At 44.5% G+C, this 21,437-nt stretch overlaps 1 protein-coding gene across 5 annotated transcripts in view; it reads left to right on the top strand.

Moving 5' to 3' along the window:
* The window catches only part of LOC139540161 (early endosome antigen 1-like), a 56,757-nt gene that overhangs the window by 26,884 nt on the left and 8,436 nt on the right, over positions 1–21,437 (top strand). For 4 of the 5 annotated variants that reach the window (XM_071343755.1, XM_071343754.1, XM_071343757.1 and 1 more), the window contains 19 exons: positions 1,481–1,819; positions 2,060–2,209; positions 2,847–2,966; positions 3,308–3,511; positions 4,472–4,672; positions 4,885–4,998; positions 5,636–5,791; positions 5,953–6,092; positions 7,894–8,224; positions 8,564–8,665; positions 8,886–9,080; positions 9,167–9,349; positions 10,500–10,685; positions 11,593–11,724; positions 12,197–12,382; positions 14,253–14,491; positions 15,048–15,168; positions 15,515–15,613; positions 16,085–21,375. In XM_071343755.1, coding sequence (XP_071199856.1) covers positions 1,481–1,819; positions 2,060–2,209; positions 2,847–2,966; positions 3,308–3,511; positions 4,472–4,672; positions 4,885–4,998; positions 5,636–5,791; positions 5,953–6,092; positions 7,894–8,224; positions 8,564–8,665; positions 8,886–9,080; positions 9,167–9,349; positions 10,500–10,685; positions 11,593–11,724; positions 12,197–12,382; positions 14,253–14,491; positions 15,048–15,168; positions 15,515–15,613; positions 16,085–16,207 — 3,321 coding nt within the window. In that variant the 3' untranslated portion in view covers positions 16,208–21,375. Of the gene's footprint in view, positions 1–1,480; positions 1,820–2,059; positions 2,210–2,846; positions 2,967–3,307; positions 3,512–4,471; positions 4,673–4,884; positions 4,999–5,635; positions 5,792–5,952; positions 6,093–7,893; positions 8,225–8,563; positions 8,666–8,885; positions 9,081–9,166; positions 9,350–10,499; positions 10,686–11,592; positions 11,725–12,196; positions 12,383–14,252; positions 14,492–15,047; positions 15,169–15,514; positions 15,614–16,084; positions 21,376–21,437 lie in introns of those variants that run through there. The other variant, XM_071343756.1, reaches the window with a different exon arrangement.

Below are 21,437 nucleotides of genomic sequence, written 5' to 3'. Positions count from 1 at the left end.
GCTGAGCAGAGACTGAGGAGGGAACCGTGATACTTTTTTTTAGAATCGAACCCGAAACCAAACCGACCTCAAAGTACTAATCGCTCAGCACTACTGACAACCAACCTGAGTTGCTAGGCGTGGTGGAAAACATGTTTTCCGGATGCGGTGGGTTCGACGGAGACATGTTGGGCTGGGGGGAATGGGATGGGGGTCTGAGGTGTAGGCCCACCTCTATTTTTCTTTACATACCAATTTTATTATTACGAAATCCTGAGGATTTCTGTGTGTATTGTTTTATTTTGAGTGTCAGCCAACGAGTACATGTTATATAAACTGAATATATTCATTTATATTTGACCTGTAATATTTGAATCCGGCCTACCTTGCTATGATACAACCTCTCTCGATCTTTCCCCACTGTCATCTGTTCAAGAAAGTCAGAAAATACCTTTACAAATATTTATAACATAAAAGACGGGAGGACAGAGGAAAGTTGAGTAGAAACAGAGAGAAGGGGTGGTTACTGGATAGAGTGAAACAACGAGGGAGGGGAGGAAAGAGGTAGAGAAAGAAAATAATGTATAAAGACAGGAGACTGCGAGAAATCGGGGAGATATGAACCAAGGTTGAAACAAGGACATGGATGGACAGAGGGGTTGGAAGAAGTTGAAGAGGGAGCGATAGAGCCACTCATAAATGAGGCTCAGCTGCTGTGGGTCCGGAGGGGAAAAAGATCTGTGTCTGGCATTTTCTATGTCCCAGTCATGTCCCCCAGTTACCAGCACTGTCGTTCACACCATTGTATTATATATCATTGCCCTTGTGCCAAGTTTACCGCACAGACACACATGCCAGACACACACACACACACACACACACACACACAGCTCGGTATTCAAGTTCCTGTCGTAAAATGTATTCCTCTGGAATGTAATTCCAGCCCCCTCTGTATGGATGCAGTGTTCTTTTCAGAGGTTGAACGATCAATGTCACTATGATACGTGAGAAGGTATCTGTACATTTTGTTTTGTTTAACAGGAACTGAGCTGTTAATAAGAGTCCTGTTAAATTAATCCTAATTTCCTCACTTTAGTCAACATCTCCCAATGTCAAATATTTTAAGGAGCTGTGTGTATAACACTTTCCATTACATTTAGATTTTCTATTACACATGACCTTGAAATCAGAAGCAGGAAGGTTCTTACGCCCTTTAGCAGATTGCCCATCATACTTATCTGTTCAGAGTATCCGTTTCTGTCTTTCATAACATTCTGAAACAACAGTTCTCTTCACAACCTGTTAATATATGCCATTTAGCTGACTTTTATCCAAAGCAACTTACGTAACTTATGTTAGCGTATACATCTATGTGTTTGTGATGATCTCTGCCGGAGTTGTACCCATGACCTTGGTGTTGCTAGCGCCATCGTCTTACCGACGGAGCCGCACAGGACCGTAATCACTAGCTAATCACTTTACCCCCTCTGGTTCTCTCCAGATGCTTTCAGAGAAGCTGCTGCGCAGGGAGAAGGAGTTTCAGGAGCTGGAGGAAGGCCTGAGGGCCGAGCAAGTCTCCAAGAAGACAGCCCAGGCCAGCCTGCACCAGAGGGAGCTGGAGGTGCAAGAGCTCCAGGCCCGGGCAGTGGGTGCCGAGGCCAGCCTGCAGAGAGCCCAGGCAGAGCTGGGGGAGCGGGGGGAGGAAGCCGGGAGGCTCCGAAGGGAGGTGGCTGAGCTGGAGGCCAAGCACAGGGAGGTGAAGACTGAGAGGAAGCAGCTGCAGCAGCAGAGGGAGGAGAGGGAGAGCCAGGGCCTGGCGCAGCAGAGTGAGATCTGCCAGGTTCGTGAGTAACACATGCAAACGGTCAGACACCAATAACTTACGTGTCAGACTCTCACACATGCCTATAACCCTACACACACACACACACACACAGGCGCGCGAGTGAGACGCACACAGGTAAACACATAGGTCAGACACACAAGTCTTTGCTTATCAATGATACTGTATATTAGGTATAAGCCTCCCTCTTCCTCCCGTCTCCTTCTTCCCATCCTCTCCCTCCCCTCTGTGTTGTAGCTGCATGCTAAGCTACTGGAGGCGGAGCGGCAGCTGGGGGAGGTGCAGGGCCGTCTGAAGGAGCAGAGGCAGCTCTCTGGGGAGAAACTGAAGGACCGCGAGCAACAAGCCGCCGACCTGCAGATCAAATTGTCCCGCTCAGAGGAACAGGTAGGGACACCACATGAATTTCGTATAGGATGGGTATAGACAGAATTACTGGAACGGACATTCCCATTTAAAGGGATACTTAGGGATTTTGGCAATGATCCCCAGAGGCAGATGAACTTGTGGATACCATGAGTATGTTTCTGTGTACAGTATGAAGAAAGTTAGAGAGAGTTTTGCGAGCCAATGCTAACTAGCGTTAGCGCAATGACTGGCAGTCTATGGGTATCTGCTACAGACTACCAGTCATTGCGCTAACGCCAGTTAGCAATTGCGCTAGCGCTAGTTAGCAACTTCCTTCAAACCGCACACAGAGACATACAAATGGTATCCAGGAGTTAATCTGAGTAGATAAAGGGCCTCATTGCCAAAATCCCGAAGTATCCCTTTAACATGTTCTCTGATGGGTGGACCAGCAGTCATATTGACCACGTATTTTTATGGGAGCGGTAGAGTTGAACAGAGACCGATACTGTTATATGATGGATATGGACATAGGAGGACCTGGGATTGTTGCACAAGGTCCTTTATAGATTGGCCTGCCTATTAGAAGTGACTCTCTATAGGTGGGGGTTCAGAATGAGGCCATGAACAGAGGTACTGTATTGGGTTTGACCTCTGCATGTGTGTCTTGCTTTAGTTGAAGGAGAACAGCAGTAAGACATTGGACCTGCAGCACCAGCTGGAGAAAGCTAAGCAGCAACACCAGGAGCTCCAGGGCCTGCAGCAGAACACCAACACCAAGCTGCGAGAGGCACAGGTACTACCGGACATGTCAACGTAGCAGTTCAAGAAAAGTATTTTGTCAGTACAACTCACCTCTTTTACTGTGTGTATAGTAGAACCTATGTGAAGTGATGCTCAGCACCAGAAAACCCACCACACATTAGTACAAGGTCGCATTTACTAGGGCACACCTTAGCAAAACAGAAAACAACATTTCTTGTTGGACAAGTCCATGTCGTCCCACCCTGTTTCAGTCAATTTCTTTTCCTGTCTGATGCCTAATGAACATGACTAAGGACGTCTGCTTAGAAAGTGCTTCAGACAACACGTTTGTTTGACTCTTCTCCCTCTGCCGCTTTGTCCCTGTCCTATTAGAATGACCTGGAGCAGGTGCTGCGTCAGATCGGGGACAAGGACCAGAAGATCCAGAACCTGGAGGCCCTGCTGCAGAAGACCAAGGACAGCGTGAGTCAGCTGGAGGCCGAGAGGGAGGACCTGGTGGCCAAGATCCAGGCTGGGGAGGGAGAGACGGCCGTGCTCAACCAGCTGCAGGAGAAGAACCACACACTACAGACGCAGGTAGGGCTGGGCGATAAACCCTATTTTACTATATACGATATTGATGTACGGTATGGATATTTACTTTACTTTACCTTACATAACATTATTTCAATGTTTGGTCTGTTAAATGTAATATACATGTAATAACTGAGTGATGAAACAAAACAAATAAAGGGTGGTAATCTTCTGTTCTTACCGCCAGTATGAAACTAACAGTAGAGAACTGCTAATGTGCTAGCAAGAGCTGCACACATGTACTTTTTTTGTCATAAATAGTGCCTGTGAGGCAGCGCTGGTGCCAAAAGCACCATAGAAATCAGCACAATGCCCCTTGTGGTGAAAGTAAGAACTGCCATTGAATCCATAAAAAAATACTACTTATTTTTGGTTGAACAGTATAAAACAATCAGCAGAAAGAATGTATCATGCACTACTCATGAAGCGTATTTAGAAGAGACAAATATCGAAATATGATAATTTGGCCATTTCGCCCAGCCCTAGACGCAGGTACAAGCAAGACCCACGTGCCCACATGCACAGACAGACGTGTACACACACACAAAACAGAGCACACACGTAATGCAGTACGATGAACCGTAGAAGTGTGTTGTTCAATTCATGTGCATAGGTGTAAATTCATCCAGTGTCGATACGCATAGATTGCATGTGGATTACTGTTGCAGTGTTATTTGGGTTTTTAATTAGATTAATTTCTTAATTTCTTTCAACTTTTTGGATTATGTGTGTTGTTTTGTATTACTGCACTGTTGGAGCTAGAAAACACAAGCATTTCACTGCGCCTGCGATAACATCTGCAAATCTGTGTACCGAACCAATAAACTTTGATTTGCTTTGAGGTAGTGTTAAAAGAACACTACTGATGTGATCCAATGTACCACAGTAAAAACATACAGTGGCCTAATCATGATCTGAGAGAAAACGAATTGTCTTGCTATCTTTCTGTTTTTGGGGCTATAGGTCACACACCTGACAGACAAACTGAAGAACCAATCGGAGAGCCACAAGCAGGCCCAGGACAACCTCCACAAGCAGGTGCAGGAGCAGAAGACCCTCCTGCGGGCGGCACAGGACCAAGCCCAGGCTGTGGAGACCTCTATAAAGGAAGTGAACGCCCAGCTGACCGAGAGCAGGGAGAAGGTGGCCCAACTGGACACACAGGTAGGGTGAATGGACTTATGGCTGGAGAAATACTCTACCTCCCCCTTTACCCTTGACTGGAGAGAGGAACAGACAGAAGTGGCCGAGCTGGGGGTCGAACCCCCGTCGCCAGACGGTCATGTGAAGAGTGTTAACCACTCAACCATAGCGATAAGAACGTTTACCACTCAGCCAGATTCTGGCACTGAAAAGTTGTCTTGTTGTTTCCCCAGTTGAAGGCTAAGATCGAGATGCTGCTGTCGGCCGAGGCAGCCAAGGCAACGCAGAGAGTAGACCTGGAGAACCACCTGGAGACAGCCCAGCATGCACTGCAGGACAAGCAGCAGGTCAGCCATAGTGTCTATGTCTGAGGTCAGCTCACTCATAGTACTGCAGGCTGAGATGGGTGACGTCAGCAGAATAGACTCATACTAGATGGAAATCTGATCTACCACAATACTCCTTCAATGGAGATCCGTCTCTTGACATAATATCAACGATTCATTTATTTTCTCAAATGAACCTGAGTCTGTGGGGCAATATGCTCTAGCTGAGGGCTAGTATAACCGGTGTGAAATGGCTAGCTAGTTAGCGAGGTGTGCGCTAATCGCATTTCATTCGGTGACGTCACTCGCTCTAAGACCTTGAAGTAGTTATTTTCCTTGCTCTGCATGGCCGCGGCTTTTGTGGAGCGATAAGTATCAATGCTTCGAGGGTGACTGTTATCGATGTGCCCAGGTAGGGGCGAGGAGAGAGACAGAAACAATACTGTTACACTAGGCCCCATTCCAAGTCTTTAAAAGTAAATCCTTCCTTCCTTGAAGTAATCACTGATTAGACAGGACAGGGGAATGTCATGTGGTGGAGCTCTTGTGTTCTCCTGTCCAATCATGTCTAGTCAATGGTTACTTCAAGGAAAGAAGGATGCACTTTTAGAGAATTTTCATGGGGCCCCCAGTAACCTTATCTCTCCTGTCCTTGTAGGAGCTGAGTAAGAGCAAAGCGTGTGTGGAGGAGCAGGGCCAGAGGCTGCAGGCAAGACAGGAGCAGTGTGGCCAGCTGGAGGCCAATCTGAAGGAGGTCAAAGACGAACTACTGATCTCAGAACAGCGCGTAGAGCAGCTGGAGGTGCGGGCCAAGGTCAGTTAAATGCACACACTCACACACATTAGATTTTTGTTTATTACAATATGAAGGGGTTTAGCTCATACACACATTTTGGTATCAGGGTTGTAGTAGAAAGTCACTGAGGTCACTGAAATGGCTGTGTGTGTTGTGTTTTCTTTGGGCGTGTATGACAGAAAGCGGAGGCGGAGGGGGTGGAGCTGCGTGCTGCCAGGGAGCAGGCCCAGCAGGAAGTGCAGAAGCTCCAGAAGCAGGGGTCGGAGGTCAAGGGAAAGCTGAAGGAGCTGGGTTGCCTATTGGAGACTGAGAAGGCTGGGTGAGAACTTACTGCACCTTCTTTATGCTGTCACAGTCAGGTTACCATGCCAATGGACACGACAGGGTCAAAGTTCATTCGGAAAGAATTCAGACCCCTTGATTTCCCCCCCCCACATTTTGTTACGTTACAGCCTTATTCTAAACTGGATGAAAAATTAAATCCTCGTCAATCTCCACACAATACCCCATAATGACAAAGCGAAAACAGGTTTTTAGAAAGTTTTGCAAATGTATTAAAAAATAAAAACAGATACCTTATTTACATAAGTATTCAGACCCTTTGCTATGAGACTCGAAATTGAGCTCAGGTGCATCCTGTTTCCATTGATCATCCTTGAGATGTTTCTACAACTTGATTGGAGTCCACCTGTGGTAAATTCAATTGATTGGACATGATTTGGAAAGGCACACACCTGTTTATATAAGGTCCCACTGTTGGCAGTGCATGTCAGAGAAAAAAACAAGTCACAATATGAAGCTCTACGGACAAGGAATTGTCCGTAGAGCTCTGAGACAGGATTGTGTCGACGCACAGATCTGGGGAAGGACACCAAAAAATGTCTGCAGCATTGAAGGTCCCCAAGAACACAGTGGCCTCCATTAAATGAATGATGTTTGGAACCAGCAAGACTCTTCCTAGAGCTGGCCGCCTGGCTAAACTAACCAAAAACCCGATGGTCACTCTGACAGAGCTCTAAAGTTCCTCTGTGGAGATGGGAGAACCTTCCAGAAGGACAACCATCTCTGCAGCACTATACCAATCAGGCCCTTATGGTGGAGTGGCCAGACGGAAGCACGTCAGTAAAAGGCACATGACAGCCCGCTTGGAGTTTGCCAAAAGGCACCTAAAGGACTCTCATGCCATGAGAAACAAGATTCACTGGTCTGATAAAACCAAGATTGAACTCTTTGGCCTGAATGCCAAGCGTCACGTCTGGAGGAAACCTGGCACCAACCCTACGGGGAAGCATGGTAGTGGCAACATCATGCTGTGGGGATGTTTTTCAGCAGCAGGGACTGGGAGACTAGTCAGGATAGAGGTTAAGATGAACGGAGCAAAGTACCGAGAGATCCTTGATGAAAACCTGCTCCAGAGCACTCAGGACCTTAGACTGGGGTAAAGGTTCACCTTTCAACAGGACAACGACCCTAAGCACACAGCTAAGACAATGCAGGAGTGGCTTCGGGACAAGTCTCTGAAAGTGCCTGAGTGGCCCAGCCAGAGCCCGGACTTGAACCCGATCGAACATCTCTGGAGAGACCTGAAATTAGCTGTTCAGCGACACTCCCCATCCAACCTGACAAAGCTTGAGAGGATCTGCAGAGAAGAATGGGAGAAACTCCTTAAATACAGGTGTGCCAAGCTTGTAGCGTCATACCCAAGAAGACTCGAGGCTGTAATCGCTGCCAAAGGTGCTTCAACAAAGTACTGAGTAAAGGGTCTGAATACCTACGTAAATGTGATATTTCAGTTAATTTTTTTATACATTTGTTAACATTTCTAAACCTGTTTTTGCTTTGAGTAGATTGATGAGGGGGAAAAAAACAATACATTTTAGAATAAGGCTGTAAGGTAACAAAATGTGGAAAAAGTAAAGGGGTCTGAATACTTTTCGAATGCACTGAATCATCTCCTGACGACAAGGAAAATTACCGTTGCAGCAACAGTCTATAGACAGTCCACCTGAGTATAAATGAAATGTGGTTCTGGCCATCGACTATAAACCAAGCTTATTTCCTTATTGTTAGTCATTGTACCACATCCAGTACTCTTTGTGACCGGTCTCTGCTTCTCTCAGGGCTGCTGCGTTACAGGTGGAGCTGAAGAGAAAAACCTCCTCCCTGAGTGACACGCGACAGCAGCTGGAGCAATGTGAGCAGGAGAAGACCTCCCTCCAGACCAACTTGGACAAGCTAGCCCAGGAGGGGCAGGCACAGCAGGCAGAGCTGGACAGGAAAGCCCAGGGCTTGGCCAGAGAGCTCCAGACGGCCCAGCAGGAGAAGGAGGCCCAGGGGAAAGAGCTGGTCGCGGTCAAGGATGGCCTGGCTAAGGCCTCCAAAGCCATGAAGGACAGCCAGAGCCAGCTGGACAAGGAGAGGAAGAGCAGCAAGGCAGTTCTGGAGGAGAAGGTGGGTTTAATGTGGTGTAGCGTGGTAGACCTCCATATGGAAGGCACAGACAGCAATGTGAAGGAGTCAGGAAGCTACTTGGGCCCATATTCATAATGTGTTACAGAGTGGGAATGCTAATATACTGCAGGATCAGTTTAGCCTTTTAGATCATAATGAATAAGATTACGTGGACCGGATCCTAGATCCACACTCCTACTCTTTAAGGGCTCTGTTCTTCTAGAATTGTATTTGTCAGTGTTATCAGCAGAAGTCTCTTGGACTCTAGGCCAAATCCAACATAAAAAATATCTGTGTTAACGTGAAAATGAAAATGTCTCGAATGTGTTCCTGTTTTAGGAGAAGTCCCATGAGAAGGCCAGACAGGAGCTGCTGAAGGCCACAGAGGCCACCACCAAGGAGATGGCAGAGGTCAAAGGGCAGCTGGACAAGATCAGAGAGGTAAGAAGCCCATAGACATGAATACATGGTCCCATTCATTAGGCACCAAATGGAAGAAAACTGACAACAAGGAGGGACTACCTGAGCTTGCCCAATCGGAAATCCTTCATTTTTGTTTCAGTTGCAAAATGTTTTGCTATGGTGTGCCCTAATGAACACGACCCAGATACCGGTTGTCCATGCTCTCACAATGGGTTCTATTTTGTGTCTGCCTTTGCAGGCAGAAAAAGGGCTGAATATGCAGCTGACTGCATTAACAGAGCAACACACCAAGACCCAGGAGGCCCTGAAAGAGAAGGAGAAGGGAGTGCAGCAGCTACAGGCACAGCTGACGACAGCCCAGGGGTCCTTCAGCCAGGAAAAGAAGAAGCTGGAAAGCCAAGTGACCGAGCTGCAAGGATCACATGCCAAGAAGGTAAGATGACATGCATGCATGCACATACACACACACACACTTAATTCCATGTATTTTCCATGTTTTGGACTAAATATGTGTTCCAGGGTGAGGAGGAGGGTCGTCTGAGGGAACAGGTGTCAGGCCTCGGCCAGGATTTGAGCTCTGAGAGGACCAGGACCACTGAGCTGCAGAAGGTTCTAGAGCAGAGTCAGCAAGGCCTGGCCAAGCTACAGTCTGACTACTACGGCAAGGAGTCAGAGTTGTCATCTCTCAGACAGGACCTCAAGGTGGGTGGGAGACCATGCAAGCAGAAAGATATCCTTACTAGAACGGGGATCCACATTCAATTATATTTCAATGGATGGAGGTCTTGGTCAGTGGGAGTTAGACAGGAAGAGTCATTGTGTGAGAAGAGGAATCGTTGTGTGAGAGGAAAATATGTGTGAGAAGACAAAGGTAGTTAAGAGGAATCAATGGAGATACCAGAGACCGTGTCAGACCGCATGTACATATTGATTATGATCTGACTCACGTGTCTGCCTAATGGTCTACCAGGACACCGTAGGTGTAGGATTATACACTGCTCAAAAAAATAAAGGGAACACTTAAACAACACAATGTAACTCCAAGTCAATCACACTTCTGTGAAATCAAACTGTCCACTTAGGAAGCAACACTGATTGACAATAAATTTCACATGCTGTTGTGCAAATGGAATAGACAAAAGGTGGAAATTACAGGCAATTAGCAAGACACCCCCAATAAAGGAGTGATTCTGCAGGTGGTGACCACAGACCACTTCTCAGTTCCTATGCTTCCTGGCTGAGGACCTCATACCACCCTCATGGAGTCTGTTTCTGACCGTTTGAGCAGACACATGCACATTTGTGGCCTGCTGGAGGTCATTTTGCAGGGCTCTGGCAGTGCTCCTCATGCTCAAAGGCGGAGGTAGCGGTCCTGCTGCTGGGTTGTTGCCCTCCTACGGCCTCCTCCTCTAGAGTGAGAGCACCGCCAGCATTCAAAAGTGACCAAAACATCAGCCAGGAAGCATAGGAACTGAGAAGTGGTCTGTGGTCACCACCTGTAGAATCACTCCTTTATTGGGGGTGTCTTGCTAATTGCCTATAATTTCCACCTTTTGTCTATTCCATTTGCACAACAGCATGTGAAATTTATTGTCAATCAGTGTTGCTTCCTAAGTGGACAGTTTGATTTCACAGCAGTGTGATTGACTTGGAGTTACATTGTGTTGTTTAAGTGTTCCCTTTATTTTTTTGAGCAGTGTATAAATCAAAGCCTTTTTGACTTTTTTACATAATGCTAATCTAATTTGAAAGTGTGGTATGCACATAAACCTGTCGAGTGTGTGTGACCCGTGCCTGTTTTCTGTGTGTAGGTACTGTATATGACCCATGCCTGTGTGTATTCTCTGTTCAGGCTTCTGAGGAGAGGCTGACCCTGTCCCAGAAGGAGTTATCTGCTAACCGGATCCAGCTGACTGGTCTGGAGGGGCAGGTGCAGGAGGTAAAGGCTGCCAGGGCCTCCCTGGAGCAGGAGCTGGCTAAACGGGACCAGAAGCTTGGCCAGCAGGAGACAGCCCTCAAAGAGTTGCAGAAACAACAGGTTGATTGATTTTATTCGCACACAGTACATGCAGACCCAGGGTCCTGCTCAAAAGTTCCCCTGTCCATATAATCATATTGGTTATGAGATCCAGGAGGGAAGACATTATTGTTTCACTTGGGGGTATCCCATTTAGTTTTGTGTAAGGAATCTCTTGTTATAATTGTTGTACATCTAATTCCAACCCATAGCCAGAGCTAGGGTTGCAAAGCTACCGGGAATTTAGGTCATTAACAGAAACTGTCAATCTATCATCATTTTGGTAATTTATACTTTAACAACTTTTAAAATGTATTAATATATAGTATTCATTTTTTTACATCGGTGTCTGTATTGTCCATGAGTTTCTGGTAGATAGATCATATGGTTCAAGAGAAAATAGCCTAATTAATGAGAAAAGCATCTAATCAACAATGGCATTATTTTCAATTCCCTTTGTGACTCAACAACTATAGACTTTGTTCACAACTGACACCAGTTTGACACCAAGACATTGACAACGAATACATACTGACAAATAAGTGTGTAAAAAAACATGTAAAGGATATTTCATGCTGAATCCCTCATATTAAACATGGTTTTCTCTAAATGGATGGATTATATATAGGATCATATTTTACAGCTTTGCCATGACATTTTTTTATTTTAAAAGCATCTTATTTAATTCTTTCATATTTTACATGTGATCAGGCCAGAGTGTGGGCCAGAGATGATTACAGATACCTGTGATAATCTGAAGTGCCCAAAAGGGAATAAAATCCTTGAAAGATACCAAAATTCTGTTAGTTTAATGGGGAACTTAGAAACTTTCCAGTAATATACCCTCCCTTTGCAACCCTAGTCACAGCATCATGTTTTGGGGACTTTGATCAATCTCTGATGCCATCCCACCCCCTCCCCCACCTAGGGTGTGACCCAGGAGGAGCTGCAGAAGGAGAGGAGCAGAGCGGAGGAGCTGAGCCAGACTAAGGCTGCACTGGAGAAGGACACAACCAGACAGGGCTCTGAGCTGAAGGCACTCGGGGAGAGGAGTGACAAGGTGAGGCCCTCCTTAGGCTGATGCATTTATTAATCCCTTATTTTGCTTTACGGAGTGGTCCTCGATCTGGGATCATTTAACAGGTCACAGGTATAGTCACTCCATTGAGTGGAATGGGGAGGGGTTGATCCTGAATTGAGCCAACTGAATCCCATATCAACCCCTATCCTCTAGGTACTCCTGTAGATCTAAGATGATTGGAAAGGTGTTAGCAAAATGGCCACAATTCCACCTGACCTCTGAGGACAAGATGGAACTGCTATCATATTGCTTACACAAGTGGTCCCCAACCAGGGGTACTTGGCCTATCCATAGGGGGTACTCATGAGACCATAGGTCTACTGGTAAAATGCACATCAGTGGGTTCTTCAGGGGTACTCGGGGCAGAGCAAAATTCAGTTGGTGGTACAGTAACCAGAAAAGGTTGGGAACCTCTGGCTTACACCTATCCATTTCACTCTCTCCCCCCCAGGAGTTGAGGGAGCTGCGGGAAGCCAAGCAACTGTTGATCCAGCAGAAGCTGGAGACGCAGGGCCGGGTGGAAGAGGTACAGGCATCCCTGGAGCAGGAGAAGACCCTGCACCAAGCCACCAGAGACAGTGTTAACCAGAGAGAGGAGAAGCTACGGGCAGAGACCCAGGAGATCCATGCCCAGCTGGTACGCTTAGTCGCTCACCAACCTAATAATTGACAACTTGGCTTTTTCCACATTTTGTTACTTTACAGCCTTATTCTAAAATTAATTAAATCGTTTTTTCCCCTCATCAATCTACAAACAATGCCCCATAATGACAAAGCAAAAACAGGTTAAAATGTTTTATATATATATATTTTTTTTTTAAAGAACTACAAATACACTGAAATATCACATTTACATTAGTATTCAGACCCTTTACTCAGTGCTTTGTTGAAGCACCTTTCGCAGCGATTACAGCCTTGAGTCTTCTTGGGTATGACACTACAAGCTTGGCACACCTGTATTTGGGGAGTTTCTCCATTCTTCTCTGTAGATCCTCTCAAGCTCTGTCAGGTTGGATGGGAGTGTTGCTGCACAGCTATTTTCAAGTCTCTCCAGAGATGTTTGATCTGGTTCAAGTCCAGGCTCTGGCTGGGCCACTCAGGACTTTCAGAGACCTGTCCTGAAACCACTCCTGCGTTGTGTGCTTAGGGTCGTTGTCCTGTTGGAAGGTGAACCTTGAACCCAGTCTAAGGTCCTGAGTGCTGTGGAGTAGGTTTTCATCAAGGATCTCTCTGTACTATGCTCCGTTCAACTTTCCCTTTATCCTGACTAGTCTCCCAGTCCCTGCCGCTGAAAAACATCCCCACAGCATGATGCTGCCACCACCATGCTTCACCGTAGGGATGGTGCCAGGTTTCCTCCAGACGTGACGCTTGACATTCAGGCCAAAGAGTTCAATCTTGGTTTCATCAGACCAGAGAATCTGGTTTCTCATGGTCTGAGGGTCCTTTTGGTGACTTTTGCCAAACTCCAAGCGAGCTGTCATGTGCCTTTTACTGAGGAGTGGCTTCCGTCTGGCCACTCTACCATAAAGGCCTGATTGGTGGAGTGCTGCAGAGATGTTGTCCTTCTGGAAGGTTCTCCCATCTCCACAGAGGAACTTTAGAGCTCTGTCAGAGTGACCATCGGGTTTTTGGTCACCTCCCTGACCAAGGCCCTTCTGCCCCCATTGCTCAGTTTGGCTGGGCAGCCAGCTCTAGGAAGAGTCTTGGTGGTTCCAAACTTCATCCATTTAAGAATGATGGCGGCCACTGTGTTCTTGGGGACCTTAAATGCTGCAGAATTTTTTTGGTACCCTTCCCTAGATCTGTGCCTCAACACACAACCCTGTCTCGGAGCGGTACGGACAGTTCCTTTGACCTCATGGTTTGGTTTTTGCTCTGAGATGCCCTGTCAACTGTGGGACCTTATATAGACAGGTGTGTGCCTTTCCAAATCATGTCCAATCAATTGAATTTACAACAGGTGGTAAATCAAGTTGTAGAAACATCTCAAGGATGATCAGTGGAAACAGGAAGCACCTGAGCTCAACTTCAAGTCTCATAGCAAAGGGTCTGAATGCATATCTAAATAAAGTATTTATGTTTGACATTTTAATATATTTGCAAAAATGTCTAAAAAACCGTTTTTGCTTTGTCATTATTGGGTATTGTGTGTAGATTGATGAGTAAAAACATTTATTGAATCAATTTTAGAATACGGCTGTAAGGTAACAAAATGTGGAAAAAGTGAAGGGGTCGGAATACTTTCTGAATGCACTGTACATGTGATGTTTGACATTTTAATGCTATTTGCTGGTGGAAATGTATCGTATGTACAGTAGCTCTACTAACAGAAAACACACACCAGCCCTTTTACGTGCTGTGTTTCACTGTGTGGTGGTGTCTTTTAGGTATCGTCACTCAGATGTGTTGTAGAGCTCCTGTAGGTGTGGCTTTTCTCCTCTAGACTTCTAAATACCCTGTTCTCCCTCCCTCCCTCCCTCCCTCCCCCCGCCTCGCCTCCCCAGGCGTCAGAGCGTAATGCTCGGGAGGGGCAGGCGAAGCGGGGAGAGGAGGCGGAGGCGCGGCTGGGCCTGCAGGTGACGGCGCTCAACGAGAACGTGGCCACGCTGAAGAGGGAGTGGCAGGGTAGCCAGCGGCACTGCGGCGAGCTGGAGAAGCAGACGGATGAACTGCGGGGCGAGATCGCCGTGCTGGAGGCCACCGTGCAGAACAACCAGGACGAGAGGCGCGCGCTGCTGGAGAGGTGAGAGAGAGGGTAGTGGGTGTGAAGTTGTCTCCAGAATTACTGTGTGGTGTGTTTATACCAGAAACTACCTTGAAGCAAGAAATCGCCTAGATCTACCCTTGTGGGTGTCTTCGAAACAAAAGGGCAAGTTGGCTGTTTTTTAACGTTTATTTAACTAGACAAGTCCGTTAAGAACAAATTCTTATTTAGAATGGCGGCCTGGGTGACAGTGGGTTTAACTGCCTTGTTCAGGGGCAGAACAACATATTTTTACCTTGTCAGCTCGGGGATTTGATACAGCAACCTTTCGGTTACCGGTCCAACACTCTAATCACTAGGCTACCTGCTGCCCTGACACCTTGCAGGATAGGTTAACTGATTTCCGGTAGTTGGACTGCTAGAAGTCGTGCCGTCATTATAACCTCCCTGTGATGCAGCAGAATGTGCTTTGGAGGTGACAAGTGCTTTGATTTATTTTCTCTTTCTTCCCTCTAATTCTTTCTCTCTCTCTCCCTCTCCTCCTATGGTAGCTTTTAGCCTTCAACCATTTGACTGTGTTATGGCTGTGTTTCAGGTGTGTGAAGGGTGAGGGGGAGATGGAGAAACTGCAGGCCAAAGTAGTGGAGATGAGGAGGAAACTGGATGATACGACAGCCGCCATGCAAGAGCTGGGCAGAGAAAACCAGTCACTACAGGTAACAATACAAGATACGTAACACCACGTTACGCACCTATTAGGACTTCAGGATGCATCGTTTTTTATGACCTGTAGCTGAACTCGGTCTTTATTAAGCACAATACGGAGTCCACATCCATGGAGTCCAACAACCAAGTATTACGTAATTGTATTCATCTCATTTAATATGTTATCGGGTTATGGATGTCACAATAGACCGCGCCGCTCTGCGGATTCGAACTCTGTAGGACGAATAGCTCGTCAATAGAGCTGTGTGTGTTGGGAGTGTGCATGCGTGTTAGTGGAGCTCGTTTTCATGCTGTGTGTATGCAGGTGCTCTAGCCCCTCTCCTTGTCCCCGTCTAGATAAAGCAGTCACAGTCTCTGACCAGGAAGTGGGCAGAGGACCATGAGGTACAGAACTGCATGGACTGTGGGAAGGGCTTCTCTCTCGCCATTAGGAAGGTGAGTTGTATTACGCGGCGGTCTGTTCATTTGGGTTGTGTTCATTAGGGCAGATTTTTTTGCAACAGGAATGTTTAGCAACAAGGAATTCATGTTTCTTATTGGACAAGTTCAGGTAGTCCCTCCCTGTTTCAGTCCATTTTCTTCTGTTTGCTGCCTTCTGAACACGACCGTTGTAAATGTTGGAGGAGCCACAAAGGAATTCACAAGTGTTTTTACGTTTTTGTTAGTTAACTTCTGTGCAGAGCCGTGGTTGAATGATAACGCGCCCAACACATGTACAAATCTCCCCACCAGTGACCGGTGTTCAATCCCCCTGTCCAGCCTTCCCACTTAGTTCGGAAATCAGAAAGAGACCGAGTTGTCTCAATAAAGTTCAAATACATAGAGAACAAAAGAGTAGTCGGCATAGCCTGACTGCCCATCCTCCTAACTGACTCTCTCTACTCCCAACTCTGACTCCCCCTGCAGCACCACTGCAGACACTGTGGCAACATCTTCTGTGCAGAGTGCTCCGCCAAGAACGCCCTCATACCCTCATCCAAGAAGCCTGTGCGGGTTTGTGAAACATGCTTCGAAGATCTCCAGGCCTGACACCCCTCTCCCCCCTCCCCCCAGTAGCCCAGCAACGGCATGTCTCATGATGTCCATTTTCTATGTGCATTCATCTGGACTGAGGAACCAACACCAGTCTCTCTGTGAACCCCATTGGACCATGTGAAGCAAACAGACCTACTGAGCTTTGGAGAGGAGTAACCTGGTGATGGGATGGGAGTGCAGAAGAAGTGGCCAGTCACTATAGGGGCTGATGGAGGTTTAGCAGATGTCTCGACGTCACACAAGAAGATGGGAACATAATGGAAGAAGCACTGCAGACATTCCTGAGCTATGTGATGGAATAGGCCGCATCTGTATAGTGCCTTTGCCTCTCCTGACCTGAAGTCGACATGTCAGTCGGTCGGACAGAGTATGGTAACAGGGAGAGCTCAACAGCACCATCCATTACTCCACACATCTATCTAGAACGGCGGCCATCTTGGTTTGGCATTGTTATCATCTTGAGCATTAACAAGACAGTTGACTGTAAGTTGGGTCTTGAAGGGTTGTGAAGGCAGGGGTTATACCGACTAACGGGTTAAGTTAACGAAAGGATATAGTTACCTTGAAAGGTGGAAAGCAGTGGTTCTGTTTGTTTTAGAAGTATTTTGTTCACGACCAAAGAATGTCTAACTGGAGGAGTCCAACAGTCCTGAGAGATGGCATGACGCTAAATGGAAAGCCTGGATTTTTCATAACTTTATTTCTTTTCAATTACTTTTTAAATCTAGCTGAAAGCTTTGGATTTTTGACTCGTAAGGTCATACATTTTATCAAGAATTCAGACATCCTTGATATACATCAGAATATTTTTTTTTCAATGCTGCTCATCTTTCTACAAAACTGAATTACTTTTTTTGTTTTTCACTGTCCACGTGGTTGGTTGCATGTGCTTTTTCTGTCACCTGTATCACATTCAACATCATGACTACTGCAGGGGCTGTGTGTGCTCTGCTTTGAAGCAGAAGCAATAACTGTCCACGTGTATCTTGTGTGTGTGTGTGTGTATATGTGGTGCTTTAGGAATGAATGTGTATCAGTAAGTGTAGGGCTGCAGTGTTGTCAGTCTGCATGGTGACTGTTTAAACCTTCTCTTTAAGACACTTTTGTACATGTCAATGTTGATTTACACTAATTGCTAACTCTTTACGACCTGTCAAACAGAACTGATAACACTTTTAAAAAATCTAGTCCTCATTCAAGTATTTTTAATGGGTGATTCTCATGAAACTAGTTTTAAACATCTGTAGCAGATTGAGTTGCAAAAATCAACTATAATTCTGAAGACAAAGTCCAGTTTTTGGCAGTCTTATTTTAAATAACGTTGACATTTTCACATGATATTTAAAAAACATTTTCACCCCAAATTCTCATTGCCGAAATGCATCTGTATTAAATTCTGAGGTCATTTTATACTAGTTGAAGTGGACATGTCTCATTACCGTAACACTCAGTTTCTGTAAAAACTCTAAATGTTTTTAAATAAACTTTTATTCACTCATGATGCATCATCTAGAGCAGGGTTTCCCAAAGTCGGTCCTGGGGCCTCCCCCGGGTGCACGTTTTGGTTTTTGTCCTAGCACTACACAGCTGATTGAAATAATCAAAGCAAACGTGCTCCAGGGGTGGCCCCAGGACCGGTCTTGGGAAACCCTGATCTAGGGGTTTAACTTTAACTGAGCACAAGTTAATTTATCCGCTTATATGCCTTCAGAATGGGGTTCTTATTCTCAAACAACCCCTTTACCCCACTTGGTCTTCTCATTACTGATATGGCTAAAAAGCTGAAATTGGGAAAAATCAGAACCATTACCTTATAAACATGGAGGCATGAATGGGTTTTAGTGATGTGGTCAATTGTTTGCTGACTCATAATGGCTGTCTCCTATTATTTGCAGATCTAAGGGCCTCTCATTACCGAAACAAATGTCTCAATAAATATGGGGTGCAAAAACTCTGTTTAAATTACTTTTAAGCCACAATCAGCAGTTTGTGTTTCAGCAAAGAGCAACCCCACCACAAAGGAGAATATCCCCAATTTTGACATGTGTACCTGTTTTCACACCTATACTGACTGTTGTTTAATATCACAAGACAGTTTTTGTTCCATATTGCACGTATTTATATGCTTTATAGGCATATTGTGTTATGCCGTTTGCCCATAGGATCCCATTCAATTCAGAAATACATTTTTTTTTTAATGTACAACCACAAATATCCACGTCCTAATACACCAATATTACCTGTAAAGACCTTGGATAAATATTTTTTTGCAGTTACGTTTAAGTAAATTTTTGGCTTTTGAAAATACATGCATATAATTACAGTACTTATACTGAAATAAGTGATATTTTAGTCAATTACATTAAGATCAGTGAATTTAGTATTATGCAAGGATTATTTGGGTTTAACAAATGATGAAACTGATTTGTTGGGTTACTGAATCTCTGGTAGAGATCAGTACAGGTTTTTCAATGGCAAATTATGCAACACTCATTTCCGAAACCTGCTCATCATTACCGTAATGCGGAAATATTAGGACACATTTATGCAATTTTGTCTTAATCTGATGTGTACATAAATTAAATAAAACTATTTGAATGTATACAAAAGTTATTGATTCAAAAAGGTTGTTACGGTAATAATATTTTACGAATTACATTTTAAATGTTTAACTCAGGCCTTTTCATTAGGGAAGCAATGTTAAAAATATTATAAATTGATTTGTTTTACTTTTTGGGAGTTTAAAAAGTGTTGCAGCAATGAGCATTTTTGCATTGGTAGTTGTAAAATGCATTATCTGATCAAAAAACAAGACTAATTATGAAATAGGAAAGTACATATCCTAATCTCGGTGATCCAAGAGGACATTTCTTTTTTAAATGTCAGTTTCATGAGAATGACCCTGAAAACAGTGCCTTCAGAAAGTATTCACACCCCTTGGGATTTTCCACATTTTGTTGTGTTATAAAGTGGGATTAAAATATTTATTTCTATTTTTTGTCAACAATCTGTCAAAGTGGAAGTAAAATTCTAACGTATGTAAAAACAATTATGAAAAATAAACTATCTTGATTACATAAGTAAAGAACTCTGAGCCAATACATGTTAGAATCACCTTTAGCAGCGATTAAAGCTGTGAGTCTTTCTGGGTAAGTCTCCACGAGTGTTGCACACCTGAATTGTATAATATTTGCTCATTGTTCTTTTAAAAATGATTCAAGCTCTGTCTAGTTGGTTGTTGATCATTGCTAGACTGCCAATTTAAGTCAAAACTGTAACTAGGCCACACAGGAACACTCAATGTCGTCTTGGTAAGGAACTCTGTAGATTTAGCCTCGTGTTTTAGGCTATTGTGCTGCTGAAAGGTGAATGTCTCCCCGTGTCTGTTGGAAAGCAGACAACTAGGTTTTCCTCTAGGATTTTGCCTGTGCTTAGCTCTATTCCATAATATTTGTATCCTAAAAAAACTCCCTAGTCCTTGCCGAAGATTAGCATACTCATAACATGATGCAGCCACCACCATGCTTGAAAATATGAAGAATGGTACTCAGTGATGCATTGTTTGATTTGCCCCGAACATAACACTTTGTATTCAGGACAAAGTTAATTTATTTGGCACATTTTTTGCAGTTTTACTTTAGTGTCTTATTGCAAAACAGGATGCATGTTTTGGAATATATTTATTCTGTACAGGCTTCCTTTTCACTCTGTCATTCAGGTTAGTATTGTGGAGTAGCTGCAATGTGGTTTATCCATCCTCAGTTTATCACAGCCATTAAACTCACTGTTTTAAAGTCACTATTGGCCTCATGGTGAAATCCCTGAGCGGTTTCCTTCCTCTCCGGAAACAGAGTTAGACCTGTATCTTTGTATTGATGCACCATCCAAAGTGGAATTCATAACTTCACCATGCTCAACGGAATATTCAATGTCTGCTTTATTTTTACCCATCTACCAATAGATGCCCTTCATTGCGAGGCATTGGAAAACCACCCTGGTCTTTGTGGTTGAATCTGTGTTTGAAATTCACTGCTCGACAAGGGGCCTCAGAGATAATTGTATGTGTGGGGTACAGAGATGAGGTAGTCATTCAACAATCATGTTAAACACTTTGTACACAGAAACCATGCAACTGACTGGTTAAGGACATGTTTACTCCTTAACTTATTTTGGCTTGCCATAACAAAGGGGTTGAATACTTGACATTTCAGCTTGTCATTTTTATTTAATTTGTAAAAACCTAATTCCACTTTGAAATGATGGGGTATTGTGTGTAGGTCAATCCACAGTAAATGATAAAGGCTCTTAGTTGAAAGACTGCCATGTTATTGTGAGTGACTTGGTCAGCAGTCTTGGCTTCTGGTTTGCTGTATGTCTACGTGTCTGGCTAGCCATCTAGCTCAGGGTTTCTAACTCTGTCATAGGGTTTACCATCTTATTGTACGACATTGTCACTTACTAATACCAAGGCTTTAGTAATTATCTTTGTAAAATGTTTTTCTTCCATAAGAAAATTAAAGGTTAACACTTGCGTGTGTATAAAGAAGCGTCGACAAATGTAACGTAAAAAAAAAATCCATAGTCTTACTGAATTAATTTTAGGGAATGGCACTACAAATTAATCTGGCTTGTTTCACGTGGATGCCGGCCGTCGTCATGCATGATATATCGATTGTATTTAGTTCATTCCTCGTCCACTTTAGAGGATACATGGCACCGTTTATATACTTTAGAAATTCGTCCTTCCTCATTTCCTTCAGGTAAGCACAAATCTATAAGTGGATGGATAGATGAAAGGAAGGTTAACACTCACTTCCACCGATCTGTAACTTCAAGGAAGGATACATTTCTGGTGTATTGCAACAGGGCCCCCCTTAGTAGCGATTGTGCCTGAAAGAGTCACGTTACCCTGCATTCGTCAACCAATGGTTACGTGCCATGTCAGACTGACATTTCTTTAACACGCATCAGCAACGTCTAAGCTCTGAAACGCAGTCCTTGTTTGTCATGGTGACAGTCGGGAACCCTGTGTTCCCTTGGACCACCTGTCCTGGAAGAAGGGATGTGTGTCTGATTAAGGAAATAAATTATATAATTTGACTAGATGTACCATATGTTTTCTAATTTTCCATCATGACTAAATAAAAGGGATCTGTATTTTCCTTGGTGGCCAGTGTGTGTATACCAGTGTGTTAACTAGCGTATCTCTGATTTGTCACACACT

Source organism: Salvelinus alpinus, chromosome 15, assembly GCF_045679555.1.
Source record: "Salvelinus alpinus chromosome 15, SLU_Salpinus.1, whole genome shotgun sequence".
NCBI lineage: Eukaryota > Metazoa > Chordata > Actinopteri > Salmoniformes > Salmonidae > Salvelinus > Salvelinus alpinus.
The sequence above is the reverse complement of the archived record's forward strand: the minus strand, read 5'-3'. Positions and strand labels throughout refer to the sequence as shown.